Source organism: Salvia hispanica, chromosome 6 (assembly GCF_029641045.1).
Source record: "Salvia hispanica isolate PSC_SH4W2 chromosome 6, Shi_PSC_v1, whole genome shotgun sequence".
Taxonomy (NCBI): domain Eukaryota; kingdom Viridiplantae; phylum Streptophyta; class Magnoliopsida; order Lamiales; family Lamiaceae; genus Salvia; species Salvia hispanica.
In genome coordinates this window covers 42,933,846-42,955,645 of record NC_142697.1, presented here as the reverse complement: position 1 = coordinate 42,955,645, position 21,800 = coordinate 42,933,846, and the positions used below count along the sequence as shown (strand labels likewise).

At 32.6% G+C, this 21,800-nt stretch overlaps 1 protein-coding gene and 1 long non-coding RNA gene across 8 annotated transcripts; both read left to right on the top strand.

Annotated features, from left to right (window-relative positions):
- Positions 1 to 9,655: 9,655 nt before the first annotated feature.
- Positions 9,656 to 13,256, top strand: LOC125204382 (uncharacterized). Of its 7 annotated transcripts, none has more exons than XR_007173557.2 (13): positions 9,656 to 10,053; positions 10,157 to 10,218; positions 11,073 to 11,126; positions 11,215 to 11,321; positions 11,385 to 11,472; positions 11,543 to 11,636; positions 11,734 to 11,841; positions 11,955 to 12,039; positions 12,117 to 12,170; positions 12,307 to 12,382; positions 12,481 to 12,641; positions 12,766 to 12,924; positions 13,004 to 13,256. It is a non-coding gene; the product is annotated as an uncharacterized LOC125204382 (long non-coding RNA). The 7 variants fall into 7 exon arrangements; XR_007173554.2 differs by having other exon boundaries at positions 12,260 to 12,382; XR_007173552.2 differs by having other exon boundaries at positions 9,659 to 10,053; positions 12,251 to 12,382.
- A 1,744-nt stretch (positions 13,257 to 15,000) lies between these two features.
- On the top strand, positions 15,001 to 17,854 carry LOC125206882 (polygalacturonase At1g48100-like). Its single transcript, XM_048106097.2, has 7 exons — positions 15,001 to 15,255; positions 15,543 to 15,674; positions 15,904 to 16,089; positions 16,188 to 16,232; positions 16,531 to 16,738; positions 16,852 to 17,042; positions 17,366 to 17,854. The coding sequence occupies exons 1-7, from the start codon at positions 15,001 to 15,003 to the stop codon at positions 17,744 to 17,746; spliced, it is 1,398 nt and encodes a 465-aa protein (XP_047962054.2). The 3' UTR covers positions 17,747 to 17,854.
- The last annotated feature ends 3,946 nt before the right edge of the window (positions 17,855 to 21,800 follow it).

Below are 21,800 nucleotides of genomic sequence, written 5' to 3'. Positions count from 1 at the left end.
TGTTTCTAACGTAAATCCCATCAATGATAAGGTATCATTGAGTGAAACTGTTCCCATATCGAACTTTTCTTAGAGAGACTTCGATATCTTCTTATATGACTATCCCATTCTTTAGAAGAATGCTTGGAGTAGTCAACTAGGATTTAACTCCCACTACTGATCTTAACTCATTGCTCGTCTCCCATGGTGTAGACCATTGAGACTTGCTAGTCTTTCTACGTTGCATCTCTATAAGTATTTTGAATCCCTTGAACCACCAAAAGATCCTTACTTATAGTGCATCAACCAGACTTACTTGACTTTCGAGCTATTTAACAAGCAAGTTGTTAAAATCTCGATAGTCACTTGAGTTAGACAAAATCAGTTTGAACAATTACTAAGTAGTTTCTTGGACTTATGTCTAAGTGCCATAAATACTTTATCATTCAATGTATAAGAAGTTGAACTGTTGTTCGAAACTCAATCTTGTTGCATTTATATTGTTTAGATACTATGATGTATAATTTGTTTTTCTATGGTACTATGATAGATATTCGAATCACATTTCTTAATAATGCACGCATTATAAAATGACATCGAACATCATTTAATCATAAACAAGTTTAGAAACTGAAACTGAATTCTTTCTAAACTAAACTGTACCAATAAAACAAAACTCTAACATCAAAACAAAACAATTAAGTGATCATAAATAAATAGCTCCCACTGCAACAACTGCCCAACTGGATTGAGATATCTCCTTTAGAAGTTACATTGTTATCTAAGTCATTGTCCTTCTTTAGAAGAGGTCAATCTGACTTACAATGCATCTTCACTTTGCCTTTTCACCCCATTTATCTTGCCTTTCTTGCTTTCAGCAGGCATTGATGACAATTCAGCTCTTCATTCTTTCCATTGCTAGTCTTCTGTTCGATTGAACTAAGACATAGGAAAGATGTAGCTTTAACGAATTTGTCATCCATCATGTTATTTTCCTCTATTAGTAATAAAGTGAATATCATGTAGAAGGTTTTAAGTAACAACCTTCATACTATCGCTTCCTATACATTTGACGAAGAACTGAGTGTAGAAACTATTTGAGTAACTGAATCAGAAGATTCCTCAAAATATTCTATCTCTCGTGGATATTCCAATAGAATATGGACATCGTCCTTATTGGATATTCTTCTTTCATCAATATGAACCAAGACGTGTCTTACTACTTAAAAGAAAGTAGTTTGACCTTCTATCTTAAAGAACTTGTCAAGTACATGCATAAAATGCATTCTTGAACTTTCTTTATAGAATTTTGTCAAGGAAATAGAGGACATGAATTGGTGAATACAAACTTTAAGTTTTCAGCAATGAGAATCTTATCCATTTACATTTCCAGTCTACATAATTTTGGCCTTCGAGTTTGATTTCTTTAAGGTTCGCAGACATTATTAAGAATTTGGCTGAGAAGAAATAAAACTATTTATCACATACTATGCTTGATACATAATCGCAAATAACCACAAAACAATTTATGTATCTCGCAACTGCCAAAACCAAAATAAGTACGCCTCTAGGGAGGTCATACAAATTCGGATTCCAACAATTTCCTGGTCACAATACCGGCGAATAGTCCAGAGACCACTAAGGTGGCATGGCCGCCAAATATTGCCTAAGCTTTTACCATAAATATTTGCATCTAGGAATTTCATTTCTGTTTTGATACTCCTTCTAGGGAAGGTCGTACGCCACTAACAAAATTCCATAGCTATCATATAAATAAGTTTAAACAAATGAACTTGCAATTTCGTAGGATTATGGCTCCCACTAGGGTGGGTCGCGATAATATTAGAAACATGCTTCTAGTTTAAACAATTTACTATTAAGAAGTCTAATCTTATGACCTTGCTATTTCGTAGGATTATTGCTCCCACTAAGGTGGGTCGCGATAATATTAGAAATTGCTTCATATATAGACCAATTTATGGAGACCATATACAACGCACTGTTGTAATTATCGCTTAGTTATTTTGAACATGGCTTTTGCATAATTATCAAATAAGCAGATAAGGTAGATTAATCCACTTATAATAGATAATCACCAAATAAATAGAAAAATCCATTTACTTCATGGTAATTAATCACACTGGATAATTATTGAAATTATTTAATAAATCTAGGGAGATTTACTTAAATAATTAATCCCTTATCTTATCCAAAGTAGGAATTTTAGATTTGATAAGATCTTGGATAATGGTTATCCAAATTAATTAGGATTTATCTAGATAGAATAGAATCTATCTAAATCCTCTTAGGATTATTCTAGATTTTACATGATTAAAATCAAATCCTAAAATTCAAGATAAAGTGATCTTGGATTATCACTATCTAAATCATCATACCAGGATATTTCAGGATAGAACCAAATCTCTCCAAATCCATAAGACGAAGATAAAATCCAATCATTCTAAGATAAAAAAAATCTTAGATTATTTAGAATAAGAAACTAGAATATATCAACTCTATTTGGATTTATACTAGATAAAACTAATTTTATCAAAATCCAATTAGATAAGGATTATCTTGTATTATCTTTGTCCAAATTTATCTAGGATATTTAATAAATAGAAATAAATCTATTTATATCCATAAAATAGGATAATCTAGAATTAATATTAATTAATTCAACTAGGATTTATCCAGATAAAACTAAATCTATCTTAAATCCAAAAGATAATTACAATATTGGATTAATAATTATCTAAATCTTCTAAGATATATTCTAGATAGATGTAAATCTATCAATATCTATAAGATAGAGATAAACTTAATTATCTAATTCAACTAGGATATTTTCTAAATAGAATTAATTCTATAAATATCCACAAGAAAAAGATAAACATGGATTTTAACTATCCAAATCTACTACGATATATTCTAGATAGATATAAATCTATCAATATCTACAAGATATGGATAAACATAATTAAAATTTATCTTAGTCTATCTAGGATTTATTCACATAGAATTAAATCTATATAAATCCATAAGACAATAAAATTAATTATTATCCAAATTTGTCTAGGATTTATCTAGATATAACTAAATATATCTAAATCCATAAAATAAGGATAAAATCCAAATATAGTTAATTATTTTATCTAGTCTATCTAGGATTTATTCACATAAAATTAAATCTATATAAATCCATAATACAAAATAAAATTAATTACTATTATCCTAATTTATCTAGGATTTATCTAGATAGAATTTAATCTATCTAAATCCATAAAATAAAGATAAAAATCCCATTAATCCATAATTTAATTAAAATTAAATTTTAGATTATCCAATTAAATTGATGTATTCAATACTTATTCCAAATTATATCTTGAAATTATATCTAAAATTAGTTCCTAAGGCTAGAAAACCCTAACTAATTTAGAAATTTTCTCCAAATTAGTTCCTAAGATTTAGGAAACCTTAACTAAATTTGGAAATCTGCGGTCACGAGACGAAGACCCGCGTGAGCGTCGCCGCTGTCACAACAGCCTGCTCTCGCTTCCGTCGACCGTCTTTCGAGTCCGGGAACTGCCCACGAAGGGCTCCCACTCGCACCGCACCCATTGAGCCGCTGATCTGACCGCCTGGGCAGTGTCTTGGGCTGCTCTTGACTGAAACGAGACTGCCAATCCTGCACCCAAACTGCCCTAGGCCAGCACTTGCCCAGTTCGGCGTTTGCAATCCTCGCTCGTCTTCTGTGAAGGCCGTTCCCGCGAACATCGCGGTACAATTCTCCACGATGCGAATTAATTCCGTGGTCACGCGATATTATTGCAACGAACCAAGGATGTGATATTTGGATCGCAAATAATTCTCCACCAAATGAAATGATTCTCATATTTGATATCATCAACAAGAATAATATTGTTAATTCAATTCATATTCATGTAAGACATCAAATAATCAATAAGTAATCATTATAAGCAATCATTAAGTCAACATAATGAATATGGAATTTGATTCCACCGTTCACGAAATTGAACTTTGCGGTCTCGCCTTCGCGTCCCTTTGTCCATGTTTTTGAACAGATCAAAAATAAACACAAACACGCGAACAAAAACAAGCATTCAAGCAATTTACACAACATGAAATTAATCCACATAATCAGAGCCAAAAATTGGCTCTGATACCAATTGCTGGGGATTGGTGCCCCTTGCACAGCGGAAGACATGCATACACAAAAAAATCAGATCTACAGATCTATTTGACCGATTATGGGATTAATTATCTACATGTTAAACAAATCAAATTGCATTCAAGAACACAAATAAATCATGTTTAAGGAAAAAGAACCCTAATTCATGATTTCCTACGGTTTAGAATTACCGATCCGATTCTCCAAAGAATCGTCGATTGCTTGCGCCTTCTCCACGAGATGATCTTCGTACTCAACCATAAATCTTCTAATCTGTATCCCGAACTCAGATTATGACCTTTGGGTGGGCAAAGCTTGTCAGAATCGAAAAGGGCTTGAATAGAAAGAAGACAGAATATCAGTTTTTGAGAAAACTGACTTTTCGTCCACTCCCATAGGGGAGCACGAAATTTTTGTGTTCCAATCACACTCAATCTCTTTTCTAATCTCCTTTTATATTGAGTTATGATGGGCCAGATTAGGGATCCATGGAGGTTGGACTTGGGCCAAACCTGTTGGACTTTTACTAATTAAATTGAGCCCAAATTTAATACAAGTCCAAACAGAATATTATTATCATCCACTATAGTAAAATAATATTGACTGCCCGTCCAATCCCAAATTACGAGTAATCCGGGCTTTACCTCTTTAATTTATTATTTCCCGTGTTTAAGATATAAATATCCACTAATTAATTTAAGTCTGCTATTTGACTTTAATTAATTAATATCTTTTTCCAAGAGTTGTCTTGTTCAAAATCTTTATTTATTATTCTGGAATAAATTCCAACCGGCCGGGTTTCTGAATAATAAAACCTTTTTCGAACACCTCTTGAGGATATTATCCAACTGGACTCACCCAGCACACGATTCATTGCAATAACAATACTAGCACCTCTAGACATTGATCACCTCTACCCAAGATATCAGGATTCTTGGATTGCGAAAAATCCGCACCATTTGATAAATCAAAGTAGTGTATAATCAATATCGTATGCTCAATGTTATGTCAACAATGATTAAGAAATAACAATCACCTAGACCTCGTCTTTCAGTAAATAGCAAGAAAGACTTATCTCAACTGTTAGATCATTCAATGCTATACCACACCAGTGTCGTTTATTTCCTAAGGTAAGGAAACATGCGGACTGACACTGCAACCTTTCACGATAGGTAGCCAAAGTCTATCTGGGTTGTAAAATTCTATTTCTCTTCTACAAAGGACCGACTGCGTCACCTTCTGTGAACATCGTTCACGACCAGTCTACCATGTAGAAGAATTAGACTTATTTGCTTCTTATACATTTAAATGTTTGAGAAACATCTTATAAATGCACAAGCAAACATCAATGCGATAAAATTACTACTTCTCGCCTTGGGTTAAAAGTGGATTGTAGAATTTATTGTATCCTAGCAATTCTATCCGTGCAACATGCTCGAAATATGCTTTTCAGTATACCAATCCTAACATGACCTGCCTATGGTCAATCAAAACTGGGCTACCCTGTTTTTCGTTGGGCAAATACTCATTTTAATATGTACTTGTCAAAATTCTATATGGTATTGGTTTAAAGCAAAGTCATATCGGAAATTGTGAAAATGAGTAGGTAGTTCTTTCTAATTAAGATTGCTGAAGCCCTTTTCCTTGTTTTGGAGTGATTAGATAATCAAGTCACGTTTGGAGTGAAATAATCATTTAAATAGGTGATCTAAGTGCAGGTTAAACTATCTTTCACAGTTTAATCATGCAATCCAAAATGTAATTAGATTAGATTATTTTATCTATTACTATGACATATCACTCAATTTATACTTCCCTCAAAAATTTTGTAAAATTAGTTATACTTATAACTCACCGTGTTCGTTTTATCATTTATGCACACGCTTATTTTAATAAATCTAACATTCTTTTGATGTAGTAATGTTTTTCAATGAAAATTTACTTAATATGTCAACTACTAATATTGACATGGATATGATTTAAATTATAATGTGTTTTCTTGAATGTAGCCCAAGACATTTTTCTGCCCAAAATAAAAAAGTCAACATCTTTAGTACTCCATATTTAGAGCATCTCCAATGCTATTAGGCCAGTCATAGGTCAGTCTCTCTCCCCCTGCCACGTCAGCAACACTAAAAATCCATCTGCCACATTAAATTTAGGCTAGCCATAGGGCAGCCATATAGGCCAGCCGCAATAGAAATAATTCAAAAAATACTACATTTACGGAATTAAAATTACGATTAAATTATGGAATTAAATTTACGACACATATACAAGAAAAATTCATTTATTTTATTTAAATAAATAAAGTACATTAACTAAAAAAAAATAAAATTACATAATAAAAAAAAATTCGGGCTTCCACAAATGTAGTATTTTTTGAATTATTTTTATTGCGGCTGGCCTATGGCTGACCTAAATCTGATGTGGCAGATGGATTTTTAGTGCTGCTGACGTGGCAGGGAGAGAGAGTGGCTGGTCTATGGCTGATCTAATAGCATTGGAGATGCTCTTATTCCACGGATATGCTCACTTTGCACTTTATTTCATGGTTTATCTTCCCACTGTTTACTTTATCTTTTCTTAAATAAAAGCAGCATCTAGATTATAGAAAAATGTGCATAGCAGACTACTTTGGATATAGAATCGTTGAGCTATCAAGCTTGCAAAACAAAATTAGCTTTTACCATTCAGAATTTCAAATATTGTGGTGATTTATGAATGCGTTGTTTGTCAACCTAAAGCAAGAGAGGGGTCAAGAAGAAAGTTATTAAAGTCCCATCAATTGAGCAGAAGGTAATATCTATATTGTAATAATTTGATTCAATTGATACTTATATATTTTATCTCCAAATTTATTAATAGGTTATTGCTGCACTCTTCGTCTGCAATGTGATTATTTGGACTTATTTAACATCAATGATACAAGTGCAACTAATAGACCTCAAGAACTCGATGAGGCAACAGACGCCGACTGACAAAGAGACTGTATATTCCTCTCCCACTACAGACAGGTCCTGATTTTAATTTTAAATTTGATGTAGTATATAAAGAAGTTTTAAAAATTGATGAGTAATTATTAATTGTGTTTAATTTTTTATTGTGGTAGATTCTTATCTTCCTACTCCATGATTTAATGTTTAAACATTATGTTATATGATTTGTTTCAAATTTATTATGCTTCAAAGTTGATTTGTATAGATTTTTTATTCTCATATAACTAAAATTGATTCTAATTTTATTTAATTAATTTAAAATTGAAAATTAATGTGTTAAAAATATATTAATCTGTGCATAACACTGACGTGATACTAGTAGTGTTAAACTTTACGTTTTTCAATTAATTTAATTTGATGGCTATAGGGACAATATAATATTTTTATTAATATTCTAAATAAAATGCTCCCTCTGTTTCGACTAAGATGACGCATTGCTTAGCCGACACGAGATTTTAGGAGTTATTGGTTAAAATGTTTAATTGGAGAGAGAGAATGTGAGTGTAAGTATTAAAGTAGAGAGATAAAGAAATATGGATATTTTAATAGGAGTGAGAAAAAATGGTTGTGTGTATTAATTGGAGAGATCGCTACCAAAAAAGGAAATGTGTCATTTTAATTGAGATAAACTAAAAAGTAAAATGTGTCATCTTAAGCGGAACGGGGGAGTACTGAATAACATTATGGCTATATAGAATTATCTTTCAGAATGTAGGGATAAATGGGCTAAAAATAATGGAACAGAAAGCCCAATGAGTTGATATGTCGGGCCTTTCGTGGTTTGGGCCATTGATAATTTCGGTATTTGATGAATCATTGATTTATTCAAAGCTTAATGATAAACAAAAATATACTCCATAATAGGAGCACTTTATACATTATGGATGTAATCAATGCCTAATTTAAGTCTATAGGATTTCTAGAGACCTAGTAGTCTATAAATTATCATGTGTAATTTTCTTTTTTTATTACTTAAATATAAATGAAGAATGACCAAATTTAGAGTTTTGGATAAAATGTCAATATAGTATATAAAAAATCAACGTGATTTCTTGAATATGTCAACATGATTTTGCAATGACATTGTATATACATTATATTGACATATTTTGATACATACATTTGCATTAAACTGTTACATTGCATTAAACTGTTACGTAAAAATTATGAAAATTCAAAAAAAAAAAAAATTTCAAATTTTGACATCGGGAACATATGCAAGTGAGTTCTCGTTAGAATCCTTAAAAATTATCTTTAATTTGACATATTTTGTGTAAAAATAATATAAACTGAGATAGCTATAATCATTAAAAATTTTGGGATATTTTTTAAAAGTTGGTTATAACTAACTTTTTGTTACTTAACATTAATACTCCTAATCAAAATTTTGTATGCCTCGTATTGATATTCATGGATGGATGATCTTGTATCTTGATTTAATGATCTAATGTCTCTATCATTTAGTTGTAGCTAACAATTTAAGAAGGATTTATCAATATAACATACCCCATAAATTCTATTTAACACTAATATTCTCCGTATATCATAAATTATTCTGTAAAAAAATGGTAATCCCAAAAGCCACTGCATGATTTCTGGACGATGAAATAACTAATAACGGTCATCGTCATAGAAATCAAAGAAAACGACAGCCACACAATTTTTAACCGTAATTTTCACATCTCACATGAAGAATAAGAAACTGCTATTGTCTTACAATTTTTTTTTTCTCTCTTTCACACTTTATAGTCAACAGCAGCACCACCAGGTCAAGTGCCGTATTTACTGGCTTTTTTCCCCGTCCATGTTAGTAGAAATTTTCAAATCATAAAAAATGCAGAGTGAGTTGAATATTTTTCTTAATTTTTTGATAGTCTGTTTAAGAATAATGCTTATAGATATGGATTTTTTTAATTTTAATTATTCATGTTAAATATATATTAATATTAAAATCTAAATAAAAACTTGTATATTGGGAGTGATATACATAGAAACCGGACTGCTTAAACTTAGCATAAAGTAAACTCAACTCGGTTCCTATCATTGGAAAGAAATTCGAAAAGGTAATTAAGGAATAATTATTTGACTTTTACCCTTTTTTAGGGCGGAAATTGTTCTCCATTTAGAATTTAAATTTCTGTCATGTGGAAATTTTGGGGGACTAATGTAAATTGTTTAATTTCTAATTAATTTTAGAAGGGCATAATAAATATAGAGGTTGCATTCCAAAAAATAAAAATGGTAGCACACCTTAAACTCCATTCTCATACACTACGTGACAAGTATACAAATACAGTTCTTAACAACTTATGGAAGACAATATAACTAAATGGTTATACATTTCATTCACTACAATAAATGCATCGTTTAAGGACATAAAGTTCAAGACGCTAGTTTGCGTTGGTAAATTTTGTAAAAGGGTCCATATTTAGGACACTTAAAAATGCGTCCTGAATTTGATACGCATAATTACCTTTATAATTATAAGTATCCATATATGGGCCTCCAGCCCAATCCAAAATGCGTCACATTTTTGTTCAATTTGCCCCAAATCACCATCACCACCAAACTCGCCGGCACGATCACCGCGCCAACCGTCGAGTCGAATTCGCCGCCCCAAAACCCTAGATTCAAGCACATTCCGAAACCTGAGGGAATTCTTATCAAATTTCGGGATCAATTCTTAGAAGTTCTTCAATTTCTACTGAAACTCTTCGCCCTCTACAGTGCTCGATTGAAGTGCTCGATTGAGGTTAGATTTGAGCTACGGGAATTGCTAAGGAGTTAATCAAGCAAGGCAACGACCACGACTGGCCAAGCTGCTGCTATCGCTCATTGCACTGGTTTCGGCAGAAACTGAGATCTCGCCCAAAAGTTATGGAGGTACTTTTTTCTGCTCTCCTCTCTCTCTCTCTCTCTCTCTCTCTCTCTCGTTTCCTTGATTGATGTTCCTAATTTTGCGTATTTGTTGGATTTGAGAAAACAGCACCAAGGATGAAGGTCATAAGCCTTTCTATTTTCAAATAGGGAAAGATACTGTTATTTAAGGTAATTTCTTTTTCATCAATGCATGTGAGTTCAATTTCAGTTAATTTCCCCAATTTTACCAGCCAATTTTTGGTGCCTTCGTAATAGGATTTTGTTGTATTCTACAGTTGAGCCTTCACCGAAATTTTAGTTGTCATTCCTGTTTAAGTGTCAAGTGTCTTAGTCCACTCTAAATTCAATTGAAACTTAGAGGCATTTCTAAGACAATTACTTTCAGATTTGTAAATTTTGGTGCGAGAATTCTGATAGGAAAAATGGTTAATGCAGAGATCTTAGCGTTTAAGTAGCAGTGATTTCATACTGATTTAATCCTTCTTAGTCTTTAAACTATTTCTCATTTTCCCCTAGTTTGTGTCAACAGAATTTTCTCAAATGTTCTAATAAGGATATCCTCTAGTTTCTAATTTGATTTACACTTAATAGGATAATATGAACCCGACTGAGGTTTTCTTTCAACAGTTTTGTGTTATTTTTTTGTAGAGTGTAGAAACAAAACAGGGCCTATCATTAAGTTGAATGTTGGAGAGTTGCGAAGAGGATTTAAATTGGCCTAATATTATGGTTTTTGTCTGGTCAAGATACACAGCTAGGTGTTTGTTTTCAGCATTTTAGTTAAACTGTTTAGGGCATTATTTGATGAGTTTCTCGGAGAATTTATATTAACTGTTTATTCTGGTGGTGAGAATACACTAATCCTTATTATAATCTAGATATTATTTGAGAAATTATTGTGTAAAGAGAAGGTTCATGGATTTTCATTTTATACAGAGTAGTATTTCTTAGAGATAATTGTGTTCTTCTAGTGAACATCTTGGTTTCCAACTATTCATGCTTTTACTTTCTTTTGTTAACAGGGTGGCTTTGATATGATCTGCAGTAGGAGGGACAAGATAGAGACCCCTGAACAAGTAGTTCATAGTTATTCCATCATTCGAATTTCTGTTGCTTCGTACGAGTTTTTTGCTTAAACAAACATGTGTATTGTATACTTGTCAGTTCAAAAAGGCTGAGGAGACTGTGAATAAGCTTGATTTGGACGGACTTGTTGTCATATGAGGAGATGATTCAAATACCAATGCATGTCTTCTTGCTGAGAATTTCAGGTCAGATTTCTGCCATTTTTCACATCTGTTTTTTCGATACATACATCTGATGAACTATTTCAGGGAAAAGAAAATGAAAACACGAGTCATCTTATGATTATGATGCTGTCTCAAAGTCTTGTTATCAGTTTCTTGGATCATTTTTGGGCAGGTATGCAGAAATCAAGATTTATGGTATCTTTTGTAGTAAAAATCTAATATTTATTATTGGTTCCATGTAGCTCTGATAAGGCCAAAGATACAAATTCTCATACACTAAACACATCAATGGGTTTACTGCAATCCTTGAAGATGAAGAAGTTTCTAGAATATCTAGTAAGAGTCAAAGTTAATAATGTTTTGCAGATCATGTCTGATAGGTGTTTGTTTTTGTTTGCAGTTCTAATTGTTTTTTTAATGAAATTTATGTCAGAGCATCCCAAGGTTGCACAACATGGTCATGGGATTTTACTTTAAGCCGGTCCTCTATGGAAGAAGGCTAGATTTGGGGAAGATACCATTATTGGAAATCTTGATAACGGTTAGCCTTCAAGCCTTATCTGGATTATTGCTATCTATTTTTGGAGCTTTGTTGTAGTGCACTATTGACCTCTATGATGTGTTAGTATGATGTGTCATTTCTCTGATTGCTAGATGTATCATTTCTCTCGATTTGAATATTACTCTGCACAGCCAGTGTTATTTGGAGGATTCTTCCTAGAAACTATCCTCCTCCTAAGTCAGTGTTTACATACATACTCTCTACCTACATAAATTATTCTATATTTATATTCATTTGATGGTTTTTTATGACAGGTGGGATGGGCAAGGAGGGGTGTATGACAGGTCAAGAGGTGTGAGGAAGAACTGGTAAGCTTTAGGTTACTAATAATAAAAGTCCATATTTAATTATGTGAAATTAGTAGTAAGTAGTATTGGTGTGGATTTAGTTGAATCAGGATACTGGTTTGGGAAGATGGTTTTTGCAATTTTGCAACTTCTGTAGGTGAGGTGAAGGAATGTGGGCTGCAGCCTGACCTCTTCTTCAAAAAGTCACATGAAATCTACAATTATGGTGAAGGGTATGTATGTTTGTATGTAGAGAAGTGACTACTTACTACCTACTTATTTCATTAATCAGTTAATTAATTAATTAATTAATTAATTAATTAATTATCAGTTTGATTGGGAAAGTGGCGGCTGATCACAACCACAAATGGATCCACAAAGAGCCAAATGATTAAGAAATCAACTTCCTATCTGCATGGCATAACTCTGATTAATAGATTGCTCTCGAAATACAACTTTGACATCTCAAAGTTGGGGCTATTAGTGAACAAGGTGAGCAGATATCCATAATTTGCACTAATTTTTGATATAGCGTGTATTGTTCTTGCTTGATAAGTAACTCGAAGGAAATTAACAGTAGGGATACTTGATTATAATCTGCGGATGGATAATGCAGAGCTATACAGAGGATCTCAAATTCATGGCGGAGCTAGTTAAATCTGGAGCAGGGGACATCGGTATTCACACTATGAAAAAGTTTCCTCAGTCGTATCACCTGCAGAGGCGCTCCTGTTTTATGATCAGGAACCATGCCCTTCGAAATGCAAAAAAACAGGTAAATAGGTTACGACTTTGATAGACTACTGCGATGATTACAATGAATTTATCTCAGATGTTGGCACTATGATGCGCAGAAAAATTCTCTGTTATAATGGCATTGAGCAACTAATCCGAAGGGCGAAGCAAACCCACAAGAACTTCAAAGCTGCTGCCACTGATGCTCTTAGGGATTTAGGTTTGGACAATTACAACTCGTGAGCTTTTTCACTGTTATTCCTTTATCATATTGCTTTGTTTCAGCCACTGCCAAGAATATCATGTGTTGTAATTTCATGCCATAATCTTATCACATTTGTTTTAATATATTGCAAATCGATATTGTGTATATTTTGATTTGGTATAAAAATTCTTATATTTGCAATTTTAGCTTGACCTCACTTGGATTTAATCCATAAACATAGCTTTTCCTAGTATTTATATGTATATAAGATGCTGTATTAGGGAAAGCTATATGGATGTGTAGCAAATTATAAAAGAGTCCCAGTATATTAGGAAAGCTATTTAAAAGCGTCCTAAATATATTTTGAGACGCTATTTAAAAACGTCCCTAATAAATTTGAAGATGCAATTTACAAGCGTCCTTAATATATATTTGGTGACGCTATTTAAAAGCGTCCCTAATAAATTTGGAGACGCAATTTGAAAGCGTCCCAAATATATTTGGAGACGCTATTTAAAAGTGTCCCAAATGTATTCGGAGACGCTATTTAAAAGTGTCTTAAATGTATTTGAGACGCATGTTAAAAGCGTCCTAAAAAATAATTTGTCCTAAAAAATAATTCACCGACGCTATTTAAAAGCGTCCTTAATTGTATTTGGCACGCCACCAGTAAGGACGCTTTTTGAAGCGTCGGTGATATATTTAGCAACATAAAAAAGCGTCTCTAATTGAATAAAAATGCGTCCCTAGCCATTCTTTTTCTTGTAGTGATTTTCTAACAATAGTTTATAATTAACATGCTAAACAATATACATTCATGCATGAAATCCTCTCAAGTCTTATCAACGGAAAATGTTGGAAAAATATAAATATGAAAATCCAGCATCATGTGCAACAATTATCTCAAATCTTTGATCATTGTCAAGCATTGCTGGCGGAATAAAACAAATAATATTTGCACGATATTGGGATTTTACTCGTTAATTAAAAAACTCATTATTATTCTCTATGTGTCATGCCTATAATAAGTGTGGTGCATCCATGTGTCCATTATTCAAACACATGAAAAACAAATTCCAGCAAATACGACTGGTGATATCTTCACTTAGTTTTGTTAATTAATTTATAACTTGATCGTAGTAATAATTATTGCTTTTGTGATTGCAATCCTATATAAGTCGATAGTTAATGTTATCTTAAATTTTAAGTAATTGATAAATAAAAAAATATGTCAGGCAAGTGAGGTAAAACTTTACCTGTTTACAGTTTACCACGTCTCGTCATGCTGGATGGAAAATTTTGATTGATTTAATTAATCATCTCATCGTTGTGATTTACTCCATATTTAAAACTCCATTCCCCAAGCAAAAGAAATAAAATATAAAATATAACAATAATAACAAATAAATAAATAAATTTCAGTTTTCGAAGCAAACTACAATCATATATCGTGGCGTTGAATAATTAATCAATCGATCATCACCATTTTCTTGCAATCATAAGGTAGATATATTTAGTGATTTTTTTATTGTCTAAACAATTTTCTACTAGTAGTATTGCTAGTATATGGATAAAAATTGAAAGGTCTTCGATTGGAATCTCTTGTTGGAATGGTGCAGCGGTGTTCACGCAAAATTTTTAAAAAAAGTCTACTTCTTCTCGCAATTAATAAACTCTCTTAGTCTTTCCATCCTAAATTCCTAATAATACATTCTAGATTAATGATCTATTTTAATAACAAACCAACAAATTAGCATTATTTAGCTCACGAGCTACATAGTTAAGTCTATTTTATTTTTATATCAATTTTCATCAACTATAAAATACCGATCTCAACTACCTAACACAACAACCAATATCTCACTTTCTCATACAAACATAAAGACAAAGCGCACAACATTAATTTTAAGAATGAGGCATCTTACCTTTCTCATTCTCATCTTGCTTTTGTCAGAAAACTCGATCTACATTGATGCCAAAAGTCACAAGCATAGAAAGCAAGGAAAAGGCGGTAGCAAAGCCAGTCCGCCCCCGCTCGCCTCCAAGGATAATGGGAGCGAGGGAGAGGTGTTGGATGGTAACTACACTTCTAGCGTTACAAAATCCAGCACCTTCAGTGTACTAAGTTACGGCGCGAAAGGTGACGGCGTTGCTGATGACACAAATGTAAGTTTTAAGCATGTATCGTGCAAAATGTCCTAATTTAATGTAATGTATGTAATTGGAATTATATAAAACAAAATTCATTTTAAAGAAATGGAATTAGTATCAGTCCTTAAATTGTGAGGATCTACCGATGATATCATCCAAAATTCATGAGGGCGGAATAGTCATCTTGATTTAATTTGTTACATTTTCTTAGAATTCACTATGTTATGCAATTTATAGTTTCTTTTTTAAAACGAGTTTGTAGCATACGAAAAGGCGATATTCATTGTATAGAACCCCGACAGGCATTCGAAGAAGCGTGGGCCGACGCATGCAAGGTACAAGGATCAACAGTCCTGATTCCTTCAGGATCCGTGTTTCTCGTAAAGCCCGTTGCTTTTTCAGGGCCAAATTGTCAGTCTAACATCGTGTTCCAGGTAAATCCTTACAAGTCCCTATCAATGATTTAAATCACCTAAAAAATATTATTATCAAATATTTTTAAGACATTAGTTCCTATCAATATTTTTTTTTGCGTCTGCCCCAGTTTGCATGCAAATGTCTCGTTAATAGTAAAATCGACTTATTCAGAGCGCACTCAAGTGCTCGACTAGGTGCAAATTTTTGAGATGTTGACGTGATAGAACTCTTTTTCGTAAAAATCAGTTAGATGGAAAAATAATCGCACCAACAAACTCAGGAGCATGGGGGAAGGGTTTGTTACAGTGGCTGGATTTCTCCAAGTTGAAAGGAATAGCGATCAGAGGTCAAGGTGTAATCGACGGTCGAGGATCGGTCTGGTGGAACGATAAAACGACGGCATATCAAACTCAAGATGATGATTCAGACCTGGTAATTAATAGTCCTTTTTGGATTTGCATGAATCCAATCTCTATAAATTTAATGTGTATATGTCATATTTCAAATATTAAAACCAATTCTATTGACAGTTAGAAGGCGAGGACAAAGGAGGAATGCCTAGCACCAAACCAACGGTGAGTATGTGCATAGCATAGAGGAAAATATATAGTGTTAGTACTATTCAAAACTAAATTCATCATATACAAAAAAGCAAAAGCAGGAAAATAGTTTGCCGAAGCTAAAACAAAATTTTTTAGACGAAAGATTCAAAAAGTAAAATAAAATAAATTACAAAATATCAATTATTAAAAGATGATCACATAATCGCACATTTTCATGTGTAGTTATAAGATAAATAAATGCTAAACCAAATGAAATCTCGAGAATGGCAAGAATGAATGACTAATGTCACTCCATATTTTTGCCTTCCAGGCGCTTAGATTTTACGGAAGCACAGACGTAACAGTTACAGGCATAACGATCCAAAACAGTCCACAGACACATTTGAAATTCGATAACTGCATTGGGGTTCAAGTATTTGGCATTAGCATTTCGTCCCCTGGCAATAGCCCAAATACTGATGGGATTCATCTCCAAAACTCCCAAGATGTGGTTATTCACACAACCAATCTTGCTTGTGGTAACACTACTATATACATACAAAATAAACATAAATAAACTTATTATCTTAATACATTTGTGTGATGTAGGATAAATTGTTAATCACTAAATCACACATATAAATTTATGTAGGAGATGATTGCATTTCAATACAAACAGGATGCAATGGTGTATACGTACACAATGTGAACTGTGGGCCAGGTCACGGCATAAGCATAGGAGGATTGGGCAAAGATGGGACTAAAGCTTGTGTTTCGAATATCACGGTTCGCGATTCCACAATTAAGAACACCATGAATGGCGTCAGAATCAAGACTTGGCAGGTACTCTCTCTGTTCGCGATGTAATGTTTTGTTTTTTACTCGTGCGATTTAAGAATGTGAAGTTAAGTGGGTGAAGAAGTGAGTGAAATTTGGATCCCATATTTTGTATCAATACTATATATTGAATTTCAAGATAAAATAACTTTTAATTGTTGCCGTATCAAAATGACAATATGACACATTATATCGCGGACCATGGAGTATAATTCACCAGCAGTATTTATGTCATATTTAATGTACTACTAGTTAGTCTATAATTTAAAGTAAACACTCTGAATTTGATCTCATGTAAATGTAATGAGATTACATTGTTCACCTTATAGGGTGGATCGGGGTCAGTGCAAGGAGTAATGTTTTCGAATATACAAGTGTCCGAAGTGGAGAATCCAATCCTTATAGACCAATACTATTGTGACGGACACAAATGTGGAAACAAGACTTCAAACGTGGCTATTTCTAGCGTAACGTATCGATCTATAAAGGGAAGCTATGTTACTAATCCTATTAGATTCGCATGCAGCGAGTCGACTCCGTGCTCAGGGATAACTGTATCGACTGTAGACCTTCATCCGTCGTCCAATGCCAAGAATGACGATCCCTTTTGCTGGGAGGCTTTTGGAGAAATCCAAACAGCTACTACTCCCACTATTACTTGTTTGCGACGGGCGACTCAACGACCCACTAATAATGCCGTTTCTTGTTAATTAGACCAAGTTACTAGATTTAACGAGGATTGGATATGGTCCTAGTCATCGAAGTGTATCTGGAACGTGAATGATACACTTCAATGATAGACCAACCAATCCGGACAATATCACATATACTTAAAATGGATTGATTGGGTTAGATATATCATTTCTATGTTGGTATTGTTACACAAAATGACATTTAAGTTTGACATAGTTTGCAAATAATTGATGATGGTCATTTGCAAAAAATATCTTTGTTTATTAGATTCTGAGAATGAAATTAATCAGTATAATAAGAAAAGAAGTTACCAAATTAATGTTGAATAAGAGCAAACAACATTGGTATTCTTTGTCAGTATGAAATCACTGATGATTACAGGCTCAAAATAGCATTGCCCTTGTTGATGAACGCCTCGCGTGCGCTTGGCTTGCTCCTACGCATGGTCCGTGCACCAGCCTCGACTGCATTTAGAAGTTTTCGTAAAATTGTCATAACTTTCTATGCAAAACATTGACTTATGCATGTAATATGTCCACGCGAAATTTTTTCGAAGATATAGTAACTAGTAGTCTTAAAAGAGTGGTTCAAATTTTTTGGACCCTTTTATTTCCTTCAAAACTCAACAAAACAATAAAACAACCAATTAAACAAGCATTAAGTTATATCACACTTATATAACTACAAAACTACACATGACCCATATATTTTAACCTCAAAATGCATCAAACTATATGTTGAGTTTATCATGTGCTGACAGTACACAAGTTTGAAATAAAATCTACAACGAAAAAAAAAATCTTATTTCATTAGCCCAAATCTTCATCACCAAAACACTCGGAGTGATCAATTGCTAACTCATCATTTAATTGCTAACTACAACTAATTTAAGGCCACATGATTTTAAAAAACGTGTGGTCTACAATTTGCCACGTGTAATTTTCGTTTTTATTAATTAAATCGAAAAAAATTAAAAAAAACGCTAAATTAGGGTTTTGGATGAAAATGTCAATATAGTGTTCCGAAAATATTAACACAATGCTTTGAGAATGTCAATACAAATTTAGGATTGACATTGTATATGCTTTATATTGACATATTATCTTAGCTGTATTGACATTAGTCTATGTACGAAAAATACGAAAATTCTAGATTTTTTTTTTCAAATTTTGACGTCGGAACATATGCATGTAGTATATCGTTGGAATCCTTATAAAATTATCTTTAATTTGATATATGTTATATAAATTTAAAGTTTTGGAATTTCTTTTAAAAGTTAATTATAACTAACTTGACATTAAAACCCCTATTGATTTTTATTGGAATTAATCATATAGCCTTATTGACGTTTTTTGTTGATCGTATTGACATTTTGTGGTTAATGATCTAGGCCTTTAATTTGAACATTTAATGACTATTATTGAGTTGTAGTTAGCAATTAAGCATTGAGTTAGCAATATAACACTCCCCTATATATATAATATATATATATATATATAGGGGTGCGTTAGGCTCCTTTGCACCCTAAGTGTCCTATTTCCTTCTTAATCTCAGCCCTTGGATCCTTGAATTGGATGGTTGTGATCAATGCATTATTAGTCTATAATGTTGCATTATTAGCCGTTGTGCATTATTAGAATGAAAATGTGCATTATTAGTCTATAATGTTGCATTATTAGCCGCTGTGCATTATTAGAATGAAAATGTGCATTATTAAATGACACGTGGCATTAATCTAACCGTCAGATGACAAAATCGTGGGGCTAGGATTAAGAAGGAAAAAGGACAAAAGATATGAAAAGGATTTGAATACATCCCTATATATATATATATATATATATATATTTTGATCTATGAAGACCAAATTTAAATACAGAAACGTAGAACACGGTCATACGTAAGACATTTTTAGGTCATAGTTAGTTTATAATATGACCTAAAACTACTTAAGTATGACCTTCCGTGTTTTGGGTTAATTATTGACCATTAGATCATCTAATCCTAGGGCCAAGATTTGGGCTGCATATTAACCACAAATCCACCCTTAAAGACCGAACTAGAGACCAAATTAGGGCCACTCATTTTTCTTAATCTTATGGTTATGATTAATTTACAATTAATTTAATATTTTATTAAATAAAACGTTTTTTTTAGATTTTTTTAATTTTTTTTTAAAAAAAATTTTAAATTTTTTTTAAAATTTTTTTTTATTCGATAAAAACTTGCTGGAGTAAATAATGAACTATATTCACTACATAATGAACTAAATGAATGTATGCTATGAACTTATTACTTCATTCAGTCGTGCTATTACTTCATTCCGTTAGTTTATTACTTCATTATGTTAGTTTATTACTTCATTCAGTCATGCTATTACTTCATTCCATTAGTTTATTACTTCATAATGTGTTATGACATAATTATCTTTCAGTTGGGTTTAGGGTTATTACTTTATTCCGTTAGTTTATTACTTCATTCAGTCATGTTATTACTTTATTCCGTTAGTTTATACTTCATTCAGTCATGTTATTGTTATGAGCTTATTACTTCATTTAGTCGTGCTATTACTTCATTCCGTTAGTTTATTACTTCATTTATTCATGCTATTACTTCATTATGTTAGTTTATTACTTCATTCCGTTAGTTTATTACTTCATTCCATTAGTTTATTACTTCATAATGTGTTATGACATAATTATCTTTCAGTTGGGTTTAGGGTTATTACTTCATTCCGTTAGTTTATCATTTCATTCAGTCATGTTATTACTTCATTCTATTAGTTTAGTATTTCATTCCGTTAGTTTATTACTTCATTAAGTTATGTTATTACTTCATTTCATTAGTTTACTACTTCATTTCATTAGTTTATTACTTCATTTTATTAGTTTATTACTTCATAATGTATTATGACATAATTATCTTTCATTATATTAGTTGAAGTAAATTCAATATATAATGAATGCGAAAAATTACTTCATAACATACATCCATTTAGTTCATTATATAGTGAATATAGTTCATTATTTACTCCAGCAAGTTTTTCGAATATAGTTCATAAAAAAATTTAGTTCATAAAAATTTTAGTTCATAAAAATATAGTTAAAAAAAAAATTACTTCATAACATAAAAGTTGAGAATATAAAGCACATACCTCACGGACATCAATCTATGAGTCAATTCATTTTCTGTATCATTGTCACGACCGCACTTTGCTAAGGATAGCGAAAGCGGGTGAACCGCGACTAATGAGAGGGATTAAAGAAATGGGAAAGAAAATGGGAAAGAACTTGTGAACATGCCCAAAGGCCAAGTCGATCGTATCATAGAATAGAAGCCAAATGTACCATTACATGGTATTAGAACTAGAATAAATATTACATCAATAAATCAGAGTTCGATGGTGCGATTCTAGGATGTCTCACTTCATAAAAGAGCAGCGGAATAAGTCCATACTAGACGACTTCGTGTATGAAGACACGAATCGTGAAAAAGATCCACTGGATTATTTAGTAGCATCGACTCCGATCATTTCTCCATACTCTTGACGTTCAACTTGCACATTTATAAATACATGCAAGGCTGAGTACAGGAGTACTCAGTGGACACATGCCGAAAACAAAACATACAATATATAGTTGTCACCCATCCACAGTATCGCACAAGGGTTTTTCTTAAAAGGCCCGAGCATACTAAATTCTTTTGTGAGCTAAAAGTCCGACTGCAGTCTAAGTTCTTTCAAAAATTTCTACCATATCTGTGAATCGTGTACCGTGAAGGTGGCCACCTTCAGCGGACACATCGCCAGCCAACCGCTGATGGCTCACGACTCTCGTGCACATTATTCCGAACAGGATTTGCGGTCCTATTGGGAACCGAATTCGTTAAACTAGGTTTGACATCGCTAAACCCTGCAGGATACAACCCCAACAGATAGGCCTCAAAACAAACATTTTATGGCATGACAACACTTTAAAATAATCACTGCTTCATTTTGAGAAAATGATTTTTCATAACTTCAAAGTATTTGCTTTATATCCACACTATAGTGCTGGATATTAAAAGAAAGCCCAC

Bases quoted from the DNA above. Each gene is read 5' to 3' on its own strand.
- LOC125206882 (XM_048106097.2), top strand. From the start codon at position 15,001: ATGAGGCATCTTACCTTTCTCATTCTCATCTTGCTTTTGTCAGAAAAC. The intron at 15,675-15,903 runs GTAAATCCTTAC...CGTAAAAATCAG, and splicing joins AGTCTAACATCGTGTTCCAG to TTAGATGGAAAAATAATCGC. The intron at 16,090-16,187 runs GTAATTAATAGT...TTCTATTGACAG, and splicing joins AAGATGATGATTCAGACCTG to TTAGAAGGCGAGGACAAAGG.